This window comes from Tenrec ecaudatus, chromosome 1 (assembly GCF_050624435.1).
Source record: "Tenrec ecaudatus isolate mTenEca1 chromosome 1, mTenEca1.hap1, whole genome shotgun sequence".
Classification (NCBI taxonomy): domain Eukaryota; kingdom Metazoa; phylum Chordata; class Mammalia; order Afrosoricida; family Tenrecidae; genus Tenrec; species Tenrec ecaudatus.
Genome location: NC_134530.1, coordinates 7,448,130 through 7,462,997, shown reverse-complemented (window position 1 = coordinate 7,462,997; position 14,868 = coordinate 7,448,130). Strand labels below are relative to the sequence as shown.

The window sequence follows — 14,868 nt, the reverse complement described above, 5'->3', positions numbered from 1 at the left end:
ATAAGCAGCTAAATTATTTTCTAATGTGGCTGCATCTTTTTAATATCCTCACAAGCATCGGATAAGTTTCCAAAATTCCTTTCAATCTAACAAACCATACTGTTTGGACGTATTATTATTACTTTCCAAAGCCCATAGGTCATGTACACAATTTTTGCACTACTGCTTGCCAAAATCACTTGGTTCACTTCACCCTGTGATGCAATATAAAAAAGGCCTGTCAATTCGGTTCCATATAACAGTGCTGTGTTTTTCATTGTTAGGTGCCCTTGAGTCAGCTTTGATCATGACTACACTGTTGCACTAGACCGAACAAGATTAGGTCCTGCACTAAACACACCATGATGCTATAAGCTAATTAGGCTCATGGTTGAAGCCACTGTGTCAATTCATCTTGTTGAGAGTTGTCCTCTCCTTACTAACCCCGAATGTTGTCAATCTTGATGTCCTTCACCAGGGACTGATCCCTCCTAGAACGTGTCCTAACCTCAAAGGTAGTCTTGCCATCCTCAATTCCAAGGAGCATTGTGGCTGTACTTTCCTTTGTTTAAGCTCTCAGTACCTGGCAATGCTTCGAAGCGATGTATAAGTGTTTCAGTGGCTTGTTCATTCAAAGCTGGGAGCGCAGTCCTTCTTTGCTGTCTGTTCTTAGCCTGGATGCTCTGCCTGACACCTGTTCACTTTGGGAGGCTGGCTGGCCTTTGAAATGACAGTGTCCTAGCTTCCACCATGACAGCTATGCAGAAGCCACCACCAGTCGACAAACTGACAGACAATTGGTGAGGGACATTAATTATCAACCAAGAAAGGTCTTTGTAACTCATGCTTACCAAACAACTGTTTCATTTTTGACTTGCATGGCAAACTGTTCACTTCCTTAACATACACTTTAGTTGTGAATTTTGTCTCTGAGGATGATTGCAGTGAATTATAAAGTCTAGATGTCAAAGTATTTGAACGTTGTTGAGATAGAAAACATTAATATGCTTTCTCATTACTAATGAAAATATTCATGTCCCTCCTGAAATAAAATTCCTGATATGGGTAAAATGATTGCTCTATGAATTTTAAGGAGCTCTGTTGGTAAAGGGGGCTACAAAATGAGCTGCTAACATAACTTCAGTGGTGTGAGCCCACTAATTGCTCCATCAGAAAAGAAAGATGGTGTATGCTACAGGAAGATTTAAAGCCTTGGAAACTCAAAGGGACAGTTTTACTCTGTCCTCTAAGACTGCTTTGAGTTGGAGGAGACTGTCTAGCTGTGAATTATAAAAGAGCCCTCCTGGTGCTGTTTTGTTAAAGAGGGGTAGGGAATAGGAATGAGACAATACACAGCAACTCCAATTCCAACACAGGAACATCTGGGGCCTAATCCTTGTCTTGGGGAAAAATCAGGACTATGAGACACTGGGTTTTTGAGCATTTGGGGACAGTGTCTGGGACTGTGTTGTTCTACTTTCCTATGTTCTTTTTTGAAGGCAGTCTAGGGTTGAGATTAAGGCCAAGGGAATGATTTGGTCTGGTCGAACTTAATTCCTGTATCCGTAAGATTTAGGTTATTTATCTTTAAGGAAAATACTTCTGGGGACTTACGTCAGAGGAGAAGTGTTTGATTTCTTTGGATACTGTAAGTGGTTACTTGGGTGTGGGGGCTTGGAATACATGTATATCACCTACATAGGTGGTTTAGGAGGGTGGATTAGGGAATAGCCCTACTCAGAGGGAAGGTTTATGATGTGAGTGGCTTGGGGTGCTCACCAGGGGTGCATGTCACATGACAGCTGAGTGATTGTGTGCTCAGCCTGTCCAATGTCTGAGCCAGTAGCTGCCTCTGAACTCTGGGTCTCATTTGGGGCTTTGAGATATGCATACATTCCCTGTGTGAAACCTGTGGGGAAGTTCCTGCTTGTATGGTTATGTTAATACCTTGCTAGTGGGTCAGTTGTGTGATTTCTGCCAACATAGAGAGGGGCAAAAATGCCTGGGAATGGCCATGCTTTCAGGTGTCTTAAGATAGGGCCATGCAGCTCTGACTTCAGGGAAGAGGGGTTAGATATGCCCAGTGGGGCTTGAGCGCCCCCAGCTTTCATGGAGAGTTGGCTCATTCAGTACTGACACCACCTCCAGGTTTCCCTGTGCAGTCACCCTGAGGCAGTTTGGTACACCGTGGAATAACTTCTATCTGTGTGATATTACTGCAAGAGTTGGACTGGGGGTTTCCTGGTTTGGGTTCAAAACCAAGTATATTTGTGCTTATATCTGCCCCTGGCTAGTTATGTAGAGATATGCCCTTGGAGCTCAGTCAGTTGGCGTCCCTAGTCAGCTCTGGAATCAGGAAAATTTAGTGCACACTAGAGTTGGGAAGCTGAGTGCCATCAGTTAGTGGTAAGGGCACAATGACAGAAGGAAATCGCTTGGAGGTTGAATAAGGAAGACCCAAGAAGAATGTATGCATTGGAATTGTGGCCCTGGAGGAGGATATAGAAAGTACCATGGACAGCTAACCAGACAAAGAGATCTGTCTTGGAAATAGCTAGGCCAAGAAAGTTCCTTAGAGGCAAGGATGGCAAAACTTCCTCTGACCACCGTCAGTGATATTTTCAGGAACGAGCAGTCTCTGGAGTAGGACGTTATGTCTTGTGAAGAGCAGAGGAGGCACAGAAGGGGAAGGCCCTGGAGCAGATGAATTCATGCAGTGGTGGCATCGACCGGCTCAGTCACGGGAACAATTGTGAGGGTTGTGCCGGACCTTGAAGTTTTTTATTCTTTTGTTCATATGGTTACTCTGGGGAGGACACTATTTGGTGACACCAACAAAGAAGAAAAAATTTGACAATTTTGACTACATGGATACAAAGCCAGCAGACATTCTGTGACATCTCACTTAGACTTTCATCCTTTGTCAAACCCAATCACTGTCATTGAGCCTACATTAGCTCCTGTATACCCCACTGCCCAGGGGAGAACTACAACAGTGGATGTCTAAGAAGACCGTAAACCTTTGCAAGACTAGAAATCTTTTTCTTTCCCCCACTGAGTGGAGAGTGGATTTGAACTGCTGACTTTCCAGTTGGCTGCCCAACACGTATCACACTGGAAACTGGGCTCCTTCATCCCCTATCAAGGTGTGTAATATGTGATCATCTTTCATGAAATGACAACAGATCTTTATCTTTTGAGGATTTTCCTTGATTCCTCTTCATCCATCCTCAAGGTAACATCTGCCTCCCATGATGATGCTACAGCTAGAAGTTGGTCGACCATACATTTGATTGTCTTGTCATTCAATGTTTTCAATCAGATCCATTAATACAGACTGCAGAAACCAAACACATGTTTCAAAGTTCTTGCTTCTTGGACTAACAGAAGATCCAGAACTGCTGCCTCTCCTCTTTACCATGTTCGTGACCATGTATCTGCTAACTGCATTAGGAAATACATATGCACAGTGTGCGCCCCGGAAATTAAAATCTGGATAATTGTCCCTCTAGGTTCCCTACACTTATTGATTAGCATCCCTTCGAGCTCTTGTGAATTTCCCGCCAATCACGCAGCATACTCCAAAACAATTATTAGCGTCTCCTCCATGATGTAGATTGTTCCCTTACTTGGTGTTGGCTTGAATTTCTGAAAAGCATCTCCTTCCTTTACTGTGGGGGCACATTCTTTTGCTCCAGGATTGTTTCTACATTGTATGGCCTCAAGTGGATGGGCGTCCACTAATTCCCCCACTTAATGGAGGGACCCCTGTCAGGGTGGGGCCTCCTCTACATTGACTCCTGTGAACTGCACAGAAGGGCAATGAGGTTTCCCTCAGGCCCTGTAGGCAGCCTTCTCTCCTTTTGTTCAGAAACTGATTCCTAAGATTTGTTTATTGGTGTTTCTTCTTCAGTAGTGGACTCATATAATACTTGTACTTTTGTGGTTGACTTACTTCACTCAGAATAATGGTTTCAGGTTCTTTGATGTTACATGGTGTTTCGTGTTTTCATCGTTGTTTTGTAGGGATGCATACTGTTCCATTGTGTGTAAGTGCCATCATTTCTCTATCCATCCTTCCACAGTTGCATATTTGGTTTAATTCTCATATCCAGCTATTGTGAACTGTGCTGTATAAACATGGGAGCACACACCTCCACTGATGTTATGTTTTTTATTTCTTTAGGGTAGATGCCTAATAGTGGTGTTGCTGAATCCTATGGTTATTAAATGTCCTGTTTTAGTATCAGAAACTCACAGAGGAAGTCACACGCTGACCTATAGGGTTACCATGAGTCAGCATCAATACTCAGTGGCAGTGAGAGAGAGATAGGAATATTTACAACCCTATTTTCTAAAAACTCAAACATTTCAAATGTACTTCCACACCTAATATTTAATTTGCATTTTCTGAATTCATTGATAGAGGGAGAATTCTTTGGTTATCTAAAAATAAAAATTGACTTCTACCAGGAAAATAAGTGTGGGTCCATGTTTATAACAGATGTGATGCAGTGCAGTGCAGGAATAAAGAGAGGGTGTCAAATACCATCGAATTGACCTCACAATGTTAGAGAATTAACAATATTTACTGTCCAGGGATAAAAGAGAGAATACAGGTGTTGGCTTAATGAGGACCTTTGGATATTGATCCTCGAGGGACACAAAACCTGCAAATAGCATGTGTATGATGTTACTCTTAAAGACGTTTTTCCCTGTAAGGAGGGGTCATACATGACCATCAGCCAGAGATGATCTTTTGTGCCCAGGAACATCATAGTGCTTCACACAGACTCTCTGTCTTTCCTGAGGACAGACCTCGTCTTGTCTACGGCCAGAGTAGATGTCAGCCACTCATCCTCCAGGATGCCAGCCAGGTAACCTGAAGTCCATTAGTTTATGTTTTGAAAGGAAGGCACGTTTTTAACTAGAGGAAAATCCAAGCACACATGCATGTGAATAAAGTAAGTGCAGGGAAAAATTTGAGTTAGGACTCTCATGGGAAACTTTTTGCTTACCATGTTCTGGTCCTTTCTTTGTATCTTTACATGAGTGTCAAAGAAGTCACAAGTTTTCTTCATCTCTTGCTCTGCCCCTAAATTCAGGATGATTTTACAGTTGATTAACAGCCCAAACTTTTCAAACCATGGTGAATCTGTCATTCTGTACAGACCTAGAAATACCCGTTTTTTGTGAACTTAATTTTATGACATTTGCAATAATTCTAGAGTTACAAATATAGATTGAAACAGAGGCAGAAACAACAGGCTCAAGATTCAAGCATTTAGGAAGATGGCTGAGGACGGTACAGTGTTGCCTTCAGTAGTGCAGGGGTCATTATAAGTTGAAACTGATTTGATGGCTCCTAACAACATCTTATCGTCTTCATTCTTAAGGTATCTTAATATTATCACAGTGTAATGTATGTTTCTGATATCTAGGGAATGACAGTGTCCCTGGTTTACTAATCATGATCCCACCAACATTTATCATTTTGATTTTTAATAGATAAATATTTAAATGAACATGTAAATATAGTTATTGGAAAAATAATAAAACTATACATTCTTATCCTTTATAAGTAAAGGTATTTTTTGCTTTATTAGAAGAATCAAAAATGAACACAGAAATTCATCTTTTGAGATCCCCTTTATTCTATTCCTTTGCATAAGAGAGAGACTAGGTCCATTGTTTCTGCTGCTGTTGATGTTTCCAGGAACACACATCTAATTGTGTTTTTCCTTGATCATTCCATCAGAGGCATCAACAGCACAGCACCCAGAAACCAAACAGTCATTGCAGAGTTCATTCTCCTGGGACTCACTGATGATCCAGAACTCCAGCCCATCATTTTTAGCCTGTTCCTGATTTTAGCCTGTTCCTGATCATTTTAGCCTGTACCTGGTCACTGTCCTTGGAAACCTGCTCATGGTCTGGGCTGTCATCTCTGACTCCCACCTGCACACACCCATGTACTTCTTTCTCTCCCATCTCTCCTTTACTGACATCTGTGTAAGCACAACTACCATCCCAAAGATGTTGGTGAGCATCCTCACACAGAACCAGACCATCACTTTTACAGGCTGCCTCAGCCAGATTTTCTTTGTCCTGTTTTTTTGTGCTTTTGAAAATTTTCTCCTAGCAGCAATGGCCTATGACCGCTATGTGGCCATTTGTTCCCCACTGAGGTACACAGTCATCATGAATCCCTGCTTCTGTTGCCTGCTCATGCTGCTTTCCTTGCTAGCTAGTTTATTGGTTGCCCTGCTGCACAGTCTGATGATTTTGCATCTGTCTTTCTGCACAGACCTGGAAATCCCTCAGTTTTTCTGTGAACTTGCTCAGCTCCTTGAGATTGCCTGCTCCAGCACCCTCATTAATAATATCCTCATATACATTGTTGCTTCTATTTTGGGAGGTGCTCCTGTGTCTGGAATCATATTCTCTTACACCCAAATTGTCTCCTCTGTTTTGAGGATACCATCATCTAGTGGGATGTATAAAGTGTTTTCCACCTGTGGGTCTCATCTGTCAGTTGTTTCACTGTTCTATGGGACCAGTGTTGGTGTGTATATAAGTTCTTTATTCACACAGTCTTCCAGAAAAATGGCAGTAGCCTCGGTGATGTACATTGTGGTGCCCCAAATGATGAAGCCTTTCATTTACAGTCTGAGGAACAAAGACATAAAGGCAAGCTTGAGAAACCTTTTTTGTTAGAAAATCTTCCTTGTAATGATTGTATCATCTCTGATAATTTGTTGATTACTCAGAAATGCCTGTGATAATACCATTTGACCATCAGCACCCTTCACACTAAATTTCATTTCATCAAATGGCATAATAATATGTTTACAGTTGTGCTAGGAAATAGTAGGTTATTTGAACATCCTTAATGACGAAGATTTGGAGATTAGTATTTAAGAGATGTTCAGAGAGTTCTTTGTTCAAAAAATAAAAGAGCTATCTTTCCTTAGAGGAAATTTAGAGAATATCCCAAAATAGAATGGAAATCCTAAACATGGTGACTTCCTTCGAGAAATAATTTTCCTCATGATTCCAGATAATCATCTCACATGCAGCTATGATACGACTGAGAGAATCTAATAAAGAAAGAAAACATACTGTCTTTCTCAGTCTGTTTTTTAGATAAAGTCTTCAAAAGAGGTATCAGAAGACATGTGTCTTGTAGGATAAGTGTTTGATCCTAATATACTCTTTCTACCTCCTTTGTTTTGGAACCATTGAATATCATTAACACGCTAAAATGCAGCTATTATGTTGATTGAGTAAAGCATCTTTGCTGAGTTGCTCAGTTGATGGGGAAGACGTGGGATTAGTGATATTATAATCTGGAGTTTGTAGTCATGATATAAAACAGGATATCTATGAATTGTTGCTAGAAAAATGGATAATTTTTTTGAACTTTCCGCTAATAGTTAATTTACTATCAAAACTTGTTTTAAATCAGGGATCATTTGAGGTTTAATAGAGGAGTTAAATTGAGCATCTATCTAGAGGACAGGTATCTTAGATATATTCAAGAAATAGGGCTTATATATTTCAATTTCTTTTACTTTCCCCAAGAACAAATGCATTAGGATCTCTTAGAACAGGGGTGGTCAGTCGATCGCAAAATTAGTGTGGGTACATTTCATGGCATTATAAAAATAGAAATAAGCCTATCATCAATCTTGTCACTTAATTGATATACAGTGCAGACAATCAAATACAAACTTAGGTTTCAAATGCATGGCCAAACTGGTCTAGGTGTAGGAAAACTGATGAGTTAACTTATAGTCAATTTTCAGATATTTCTTTTTTTCTCTTAAACATAAGAAAGGGTATTAAAATGAGTGGGGGAGCTGGACTATGTAAGAAAACAAAAACGTATCACTTTCATAGAGAATGGGAGATTTTTGACCCTACAAGCCGATATTCAGCTGAAGTCCAGAGCGAATGAAAGTTCTGGAAGGCTACTTATTTCTGTGAGTCAGCCTTTTCCCACATAAAGATCATTAAGTCCAAGTACTGTTCCACCATGACTGATGTTCATTTGGAAGTGTGCATGAGGCTGGCTGTCAGCAGGTACTGTTTGGATTATGCCTCCCTGGCTCATTCCATTCAGTGCAAGTCATCAGAGTAAACTCAGGTCATGACAAAAAAAATGTACATAATTAATTGTGTTGTGTTGTGTGGTATGGATTCATGTGGGTATGCAAGGTACATAAATATATATTGTACATATAAAGAATTCTCAATGCATTTATAAATAATTTTAATAAGTAGCTGACATGCTGAAAATGTGTGAGTATCCCTGTCTTAGAATATGCATATCCCCCTGCCATGGGTTTTATTCCAAATCTTAATGAATTTACATAACCAAAAAGATAAGAGCATTTTCACTGTCATCTAGTCAAGGCTGTCTCATAACATCTTCCCTGTTGGTTTCTGAGAATTTAACTGTTAATGGGAGTAGAAAGGTACATCTTTCTCCTGCAGAGCAGATGGTAGTTTGGAACTGTCAACTATGTGGATTGCAGCTCAATGAGAAACCCCTGAACCAGCATGGCTCCTCAAATGACCTTATATAGGATTTTGAAATCTGTAAAGGCTAAATTCCCCACCTACACTTTACTTGTCAAGTTGACATAAATGTATGCAACTACCACATCATATTAGTGCCTGAGACTTTATGAAGTATTAGTAAATTCCTATACCTTCTCCACATATTATACTGAAATATCGCACAAGCACTGAAATAACTTATTTTTTTTAAACTCCAGAAAGGAAAATAAACAATCTGCTCTTTAATTGATTCTGATTCATATTCATTCTAAATGCTGACATTTAAAATGGTAAGTGCAAAGTATTTTGTGTAGTATATGCTCATAGTAAAACTGAATCGTGTTACTGGTATTATCTTCATGTTTAGGAGAGAATAAGAGACGTATTTAAATTCTTTACTGCTTACTTTTACAATTTCTGAGATAGTAGCACTTGATTTTTTTTGAACTAGCATTCACCAATTCAATGGAGGTAAAAATATGAGAAAATATTCATATGTCATGGCAGTCAGTACAATTTTTCTCTGTAGTCTAGGAGAATTGATTTTCCCTTTCCTTCACTTCCTTCATGTGCTCCTATCAGTGTCTATTCCTCAATCATTTTTCCTTTTGTATCATGTGAAAATAATTAAGCCCTCTTTAACTAGTGAAAGTAGCCATGCTGGTGCTGTGGTTACATTAGATTGTTACCCATAAATTGCTCTCATTAGAGTGCTACCCATACATTCAGCAGTTTGAAACCATCATCTGCTCTGTGGAGGAATGACAGGGCTTGTTACTCCAATAAAGAGTTACAGTCTCACCAACTCACAGGGGCAGTTCTACCCTCTCCTGTAAGGGCCACTGTGAGTCCTTATCAATATAGACAGCAGTGAATGAGTGGGGGTGATAGACAGTGCAGTCTCTGGATGGTGCAAAAGGTTAACATACACTCATGCTAACTAAAAAGTTCAAGGTCAAGTCTACTCAGCAATGTCTTAAAAAAAAAAAGGCAACTGCATAGGATAACAGCTTTACAAGGATGATGAAAAACAAGGAAAAAATAAGAGGAAAGCACCTCATTTGCTCGGCACTATCTTGCCATAAATTTTACAATCGTTCTTGTTTTTTTCTGTGGACAAGTCCTGATGGCCAATAAGGAAGGTAAGAGAGATGAAAGAAGAGGAAGTTACCCCACGAATAATGCCCTTAGTCAGCAAAGGGGACATATGTTCAACAACCCACAAGAAGTCCTCTGATGGTATTGAAGCACAGGGATGAACAACTCAAAAAACAACAACAACAACAACAAAAAACGCCAGAGTGGAGATAGATACTCCAAATAAGGCATATTCAACTGATGGAATAGTATTAAAATGTTGCTTCAATATTACTCCATCCATCCTATTTTAATTAATTTGTGAAAAGTATTCAAAATCAAAACACTTCAATTAATTCTGGATGTATAAAATTAAGCCATGCATAAAATTTCAGACAAAATAGCTTACTGGAATTTGTGTTGTGCTTTTTCAGTTTCTCCTTACAGTTATACCTATTTTATTTCATGCATTTTGAAACTTTGTTATGATGTGCATGAATGTTTACATTAGTTTTCTATAGTCTTAACAAATTAACTACTGTTATTTTTTTAATATTAAGAGAAAAGTAATATGCCAATTGCATAGTTAAATTGATGGGAACATAAACATACACCAAAATGATTAAGTATTTTTTATTTTATTCCTCTATTTCAAGCATCCTGAGAAGTATAAGAAATGACAATGAAGGACTCGAACCCACTAGTCAGTCTGATCAAATTCAAGCATGCCTCATACTCTCTCCCTTTTGGAGTTTCTTTACTGGTTTCAGATAAATAAAGAAAAAGGTGCATCTCTCTTTGAAGTCCTCAGGTACTCTTGAGCAATCTCAGTCCTGACTTTTATTTCTGAAGAAACTCAGCTCAATCCTTTAATCCTTACATCAGTTGTCACATTTGGATTTGTTACATAAACACACACTTGAATATCTATGAGAAGTATTTTATAGACATATTCACTTGAAATACATGTTACATTAGCGATGGTGAATAGCTACCAAATTCTGAACTCTAGTGGCCATTGGGTAGGATACTCAGGGCAAGGGGCATGGGGGAAGGATAATGAAGAATATTCCATGTGTATGTGTAATATGATATTATTTTGTAAGGGTGGTTTATGTTAACATGGTCAAGTGTCAGCATTAATTCTGGAAAGTGTTTATGTGGCTGTTTAATTTACTGTTCCCTGTGCTGCTCTGTTTATTTAAAGCATTCCAGTTTTGTGCTTCCTTTCCCCCACTTTCATGACTTCAATTCTACCTTACAAATTAGATTAGACAAGAACATGTGCACTGCTACAGATAAGAGCCCACAACACAGGGAATCCAGGATAGATAAACTCCTCAGGGCCAACAATGAGAGTAGATATGCCAGAAGCATTAGGGAAGGGTGGGTGGAGAAAGGGGGAATCCATCACAAAGATCAACCTAAACCCCCCTCCCAAGTTGAGGACAATGGAAAAGTGGGTGAGGGTCAATGGAAGATGATGTAAAATATGAAAGCAATAATCTACAACTTATCAAGGGTTCATGACCGAGGGAAGGCAGGAGAGGGAGGGATAGTAAATGGGGATCTGATATCAGAGGCTCAAGTGGAAAGAGAATACTTAGAAAATTATGATGGCTGATTTGCGAGAAAATGGCTACCAGATGTCTGGAGCTCCTGCTGCCAGACCAGAAAATTGGGAGGTATGGCGAAGGAAACCAGGAGGTAGAGTCCTGAAAGTAAAAATAGGGTACCAGGGTTTCTCCTGAACCCCTTTTTGTGTGGCATTTCCACTCACAAAGCAAACCAAGAACGCTTTAAAGCACTCAAATTTTGACCAGCCTGCAGGTGCCGGCTGCACCTTGACAGGAGCAGCGATTCCTGCAGGCAGATGGCGGAGAGGGGACAGAATTCTAGACAAGAGGGGAACCTCACTTAGGAGCTCTCCGCGTGGTAGGCTGCCTTGAAGCCCACAGCCAGAGGAGTGGTGGCCAGTAGCCATAATTTAGAGTAAAAGAAAAAAATATAGTACTACCTTTGGAAGATCGTGGTGTGGAAGAAAATAGGCAGAAAGTTGGGAGTCCAGGGAGCAAATCTAGTTCCAATTGGCAGAGAAGGAAATAACCCCCATAAGAAACTGGATATCCTCCTCTGGGGGTCAGCCTGGTAGCCCCCAAATCAGAGCACATCACAAGCAAAAGAAGAAGAAGAAGGGTGAAATATATATTTGTTTAAAACTCAAACCCAAGTCCCTCAGCTCCAAGGAGCACAAAGGAGGAGTCCATTAACATAAATCAGCATAAGAAGCAACCTAGTTAAGGAATGCCAGAACTCAGCTACAGGGCCTGGCAACTTTTAGCATAATAAAGACCCTCTGTAGCAAGCATCAACTTCAAACAGCTAGGAACTGCATGCAGCCCAGTGACTGAGAGAGACAATTTCATTTTATTATACTCTAGCAGGCCAGGGAAGTAAAAAACAAAAAACAAATCCTCTGATCAAGTAAATGTCTGGTCTTGGCACAAGGGACTCCATTTTGAGTTCGGCGCCTCCACCTTAGCTCTCAGAGCTCACCCCTCGCTGGCCTCCCCTCCCCTCGCTGAAAACCGCAAGTTCTGAGAACCAAACATCCACAGAGCCAGGACTGTCTTTGAAGATATGGTCACTCCACCCATCCTTGACATATAGATAAGATTAAAGACCTTCTCCCTTCTGAAGCCCCTGTGTGTGCAGATCCTCCCCAGCTTTGATCCTTCCCAGCTGTGCCTGCCAGCAGTGGGCATAAAAAACGCTGCCAGGATTTTTCCCAGCACAGTTTCAATAGCTAAATACCCTGAGTTACTGAACCCGCCCACAAGCTTCTCAATAAAGCCTGCTTCTAAAACTTTGCCAATTGGATCTTTGGTTCTGTCTCACGCCCCGATAAACCTTACATTCATGGTGCTGAAACCCACAATAGGTATGTGGCTCCCCCCTCTTTTTGGGGTCCCCTGAGAGCTCCCCTATCTCCTTGCCTTCCGCGATTGGACGTGTTCAAAACCAGTCTACGGTTGCCCTGGTGAGGCAATCTCTCTCTCTTTCTCTTGCACTCCTTCACTCCCTCTCTCTATCTCCCTCGTACTCCCTCCAGGCCTGGTTTTGGCTTTTGAGCTCCGCTGGAGTCTTCCCCCCCCTGAGACGCAGCTGTGCTGGGAATTCTCCTTCTCCAGGGGCCTTGGGGAGTGATTGTTCTTGAGACATCTTGCCAATCCCTCCCTCCGTCCTTCACTGCCATCCCAGCCAGGATTCACTTGGGGATGCCTGGGTGCCTCCTGCCTGGTCCAGCTCATCAAGAAAGCCGAAACCTTGTCTCTGTTCACTCCCTCTCCCTCTTTCCATGTGGCCTTTTGCCTAATGAGCTGGCATTCACTTTCTGATGGTCCCACCGCTGACGGGACTGTTGGCAATAGGCCTCGCGGCAGCTGCCCCCTCACACTGGACGAACTCTCAGAGAGTTAGCCTGGGAATATTTAACTTGGCTGTGTGTTTCCTATTCACACCTCTGCGGTGTCTGTAAGCTGAATCTCTTTGTCTTCTCCTCCCTCTTACTCTCACCATGGGCGCTGGGCAGTCCAAAATTGACCCATTGACTCCACTGGACTCTTTAAAAAGCTTCTCTAGCCTGGGGTATACTCAGACCTTGCGAAAGAAAAAAACTTGTTTTCCTCTCTCAAGTCACCTGGCCCCAAATACCAGCTTAACAACTAGTCACATTGGCCTCCGACTGGCACTTTTGATTTCACAGTTCTACAGGACCTGGACAATTTCTGTAGGAGGACTGGTAAGGCTTCTGAAGTCCCCTATGTGCAGGCTTTTAGGGACTTGCGTTCCCCCCTGGCACCCCAGCTCTGTAGCCACTGTTCCACCCGTCAAATCCTCTTAGCACAGACCCCCAAAACCAGTACCACTCCCCCACCCCCGCTCTCGAAAAGCCACCCAAACTACTCAGTGTGCTTCCTCCACCCCCCTCTCATTCTCCTCCAGCTACATCTCCTGCTGTAGAGCCACCCCCGCATTCCCCAGCTCCCGTGCAGGCTCCCCCGACTCCTCTTCCAGAGCCCTCGCCTATATCCTCCCACTTTATAAAAGAATTTTAATACTTAACCCTTATTTAACCTGGCATGACATACAGAACATTTTAGCTTCCACACTAACCCTGGATGGACGTGCCAGAGTAACGGACGCAGGCAGGCAACAGGCCAACCGGGACCATGTTATAGACAATACCGTCCTCTTGGGAGAGCATGCTATCCCCAGGGAGGACCCCAACTGGAACTATCAAATAGGGCAGGGCCCCAATATTCCCCGCAGGAACCTCATGCTCAGGTATCTGCTCCGAGGATTGCAAGCAGTTTCTAATAAGGTGGTTAACTATGATAAACTCAGGGAAGTTACCCAACAGGCAGATGAAAACCCTGCTCTCTTCCTGAACAGGTTGCAGGAAGCCCTGGTCCGTTTTACCAGGCTAGACCCAGGATCCCAAAATAGAGCCACAGGCCTAGCTTCCCATTTCATTTCCCAAACAGCACCCGATATCAGAAAATAGTTTAAAAAGGCCGAGGACGGCCCTGAAATTCCCATCCAAGACCTGGTAAAAATGGCTTTTAAAGTTTTTAATGCTCAAGAGGAGACGGCTGAGGCTGCCCGCCAGACCAGACTCCAGCATAAGGTTAGCCTCCAGACCCAAGCCTTGGTGGCCGCCCAGAGGCCGGCAAGTGGCTCGGCTCCACCACGGCGACCCCCTAAAGGGGGTCAGCAAACACCACCAGGTGCCTGCTTCAAGTGCGGAAAAAACGGACACTGAGCAAAAGTTTGCCCCAATCCCAAGCCTCCTACCAAGCCCTGCCTGCAGTGCAAACAGATGGGCCACTGGAAGTCAGACTGCCCTACCCTGGCTCTGCCCCAAGCCCCACAAAACCAAAGCGTCGAGGTTCAGGAAGCTCCAAACACAGAGCTGCAAGGTATGGAGGTGCTGGAATTATGGACTAAAGAGGCCCTGGCTCCTCGACTCCGGTCACCCTCGCTGAGCCCAGGGTCATACTCCAGGTAGCAGGTAAATATACGGGGGCTAACTTCTCCATTTTGCCCTCTCACTTGGGCCCTACTTCCCCTTCCCTGGTCTCAGTTATGGGAATAGATGGGCCCCCCATCCACTCCACAGAAGATAGAGCTGTTACGTGAGGTGTCTCCTGAAGTCTGGGATATTAGTACACCCACATTAGCAAG

At 42.3% G+C, this 14,868-nt stretch overlaps 1 protein-coding gene across 1 annotated transcript; it reads left to right on the top strand.

Moving 5' to 3' along the window:
- Nucleotides 1-1,774: 1,774 nt before the first annotated feature.
- LOC142451328 (olfactory receptor 7G2-like) lies at nt 1,775-6,696 on the top strand. Its single transcript, XM_075553387.1, has 3 exons — nt 1,775-1,785; nt 3,323-3,412; nt 5,874-6,696. The coding sequence occupies exons 1-3, from the start codon at nt 1,775-1,777 to the stop codon at nt 6,694-6,696; spliced, it is 924 nt and encodes a 307-aa protein (XP_075409502.1).
- Nucleotides 6,697-14,868: the final 8,172 nt, after the last annotated feature.

What these genes read in the sequence shown, in the direction of transcription:
- LOC142451328 (XM_075553387.1), top strand. An exon ending in TTTACCATGTTCGTGACCAT is followed by an intron (nt 3,413 to 5,873) that starts GTATCTGCTAAC and finishes TGATCATTTTAG; the next exon opens with CCTGTACCTGGTCACTGTCC.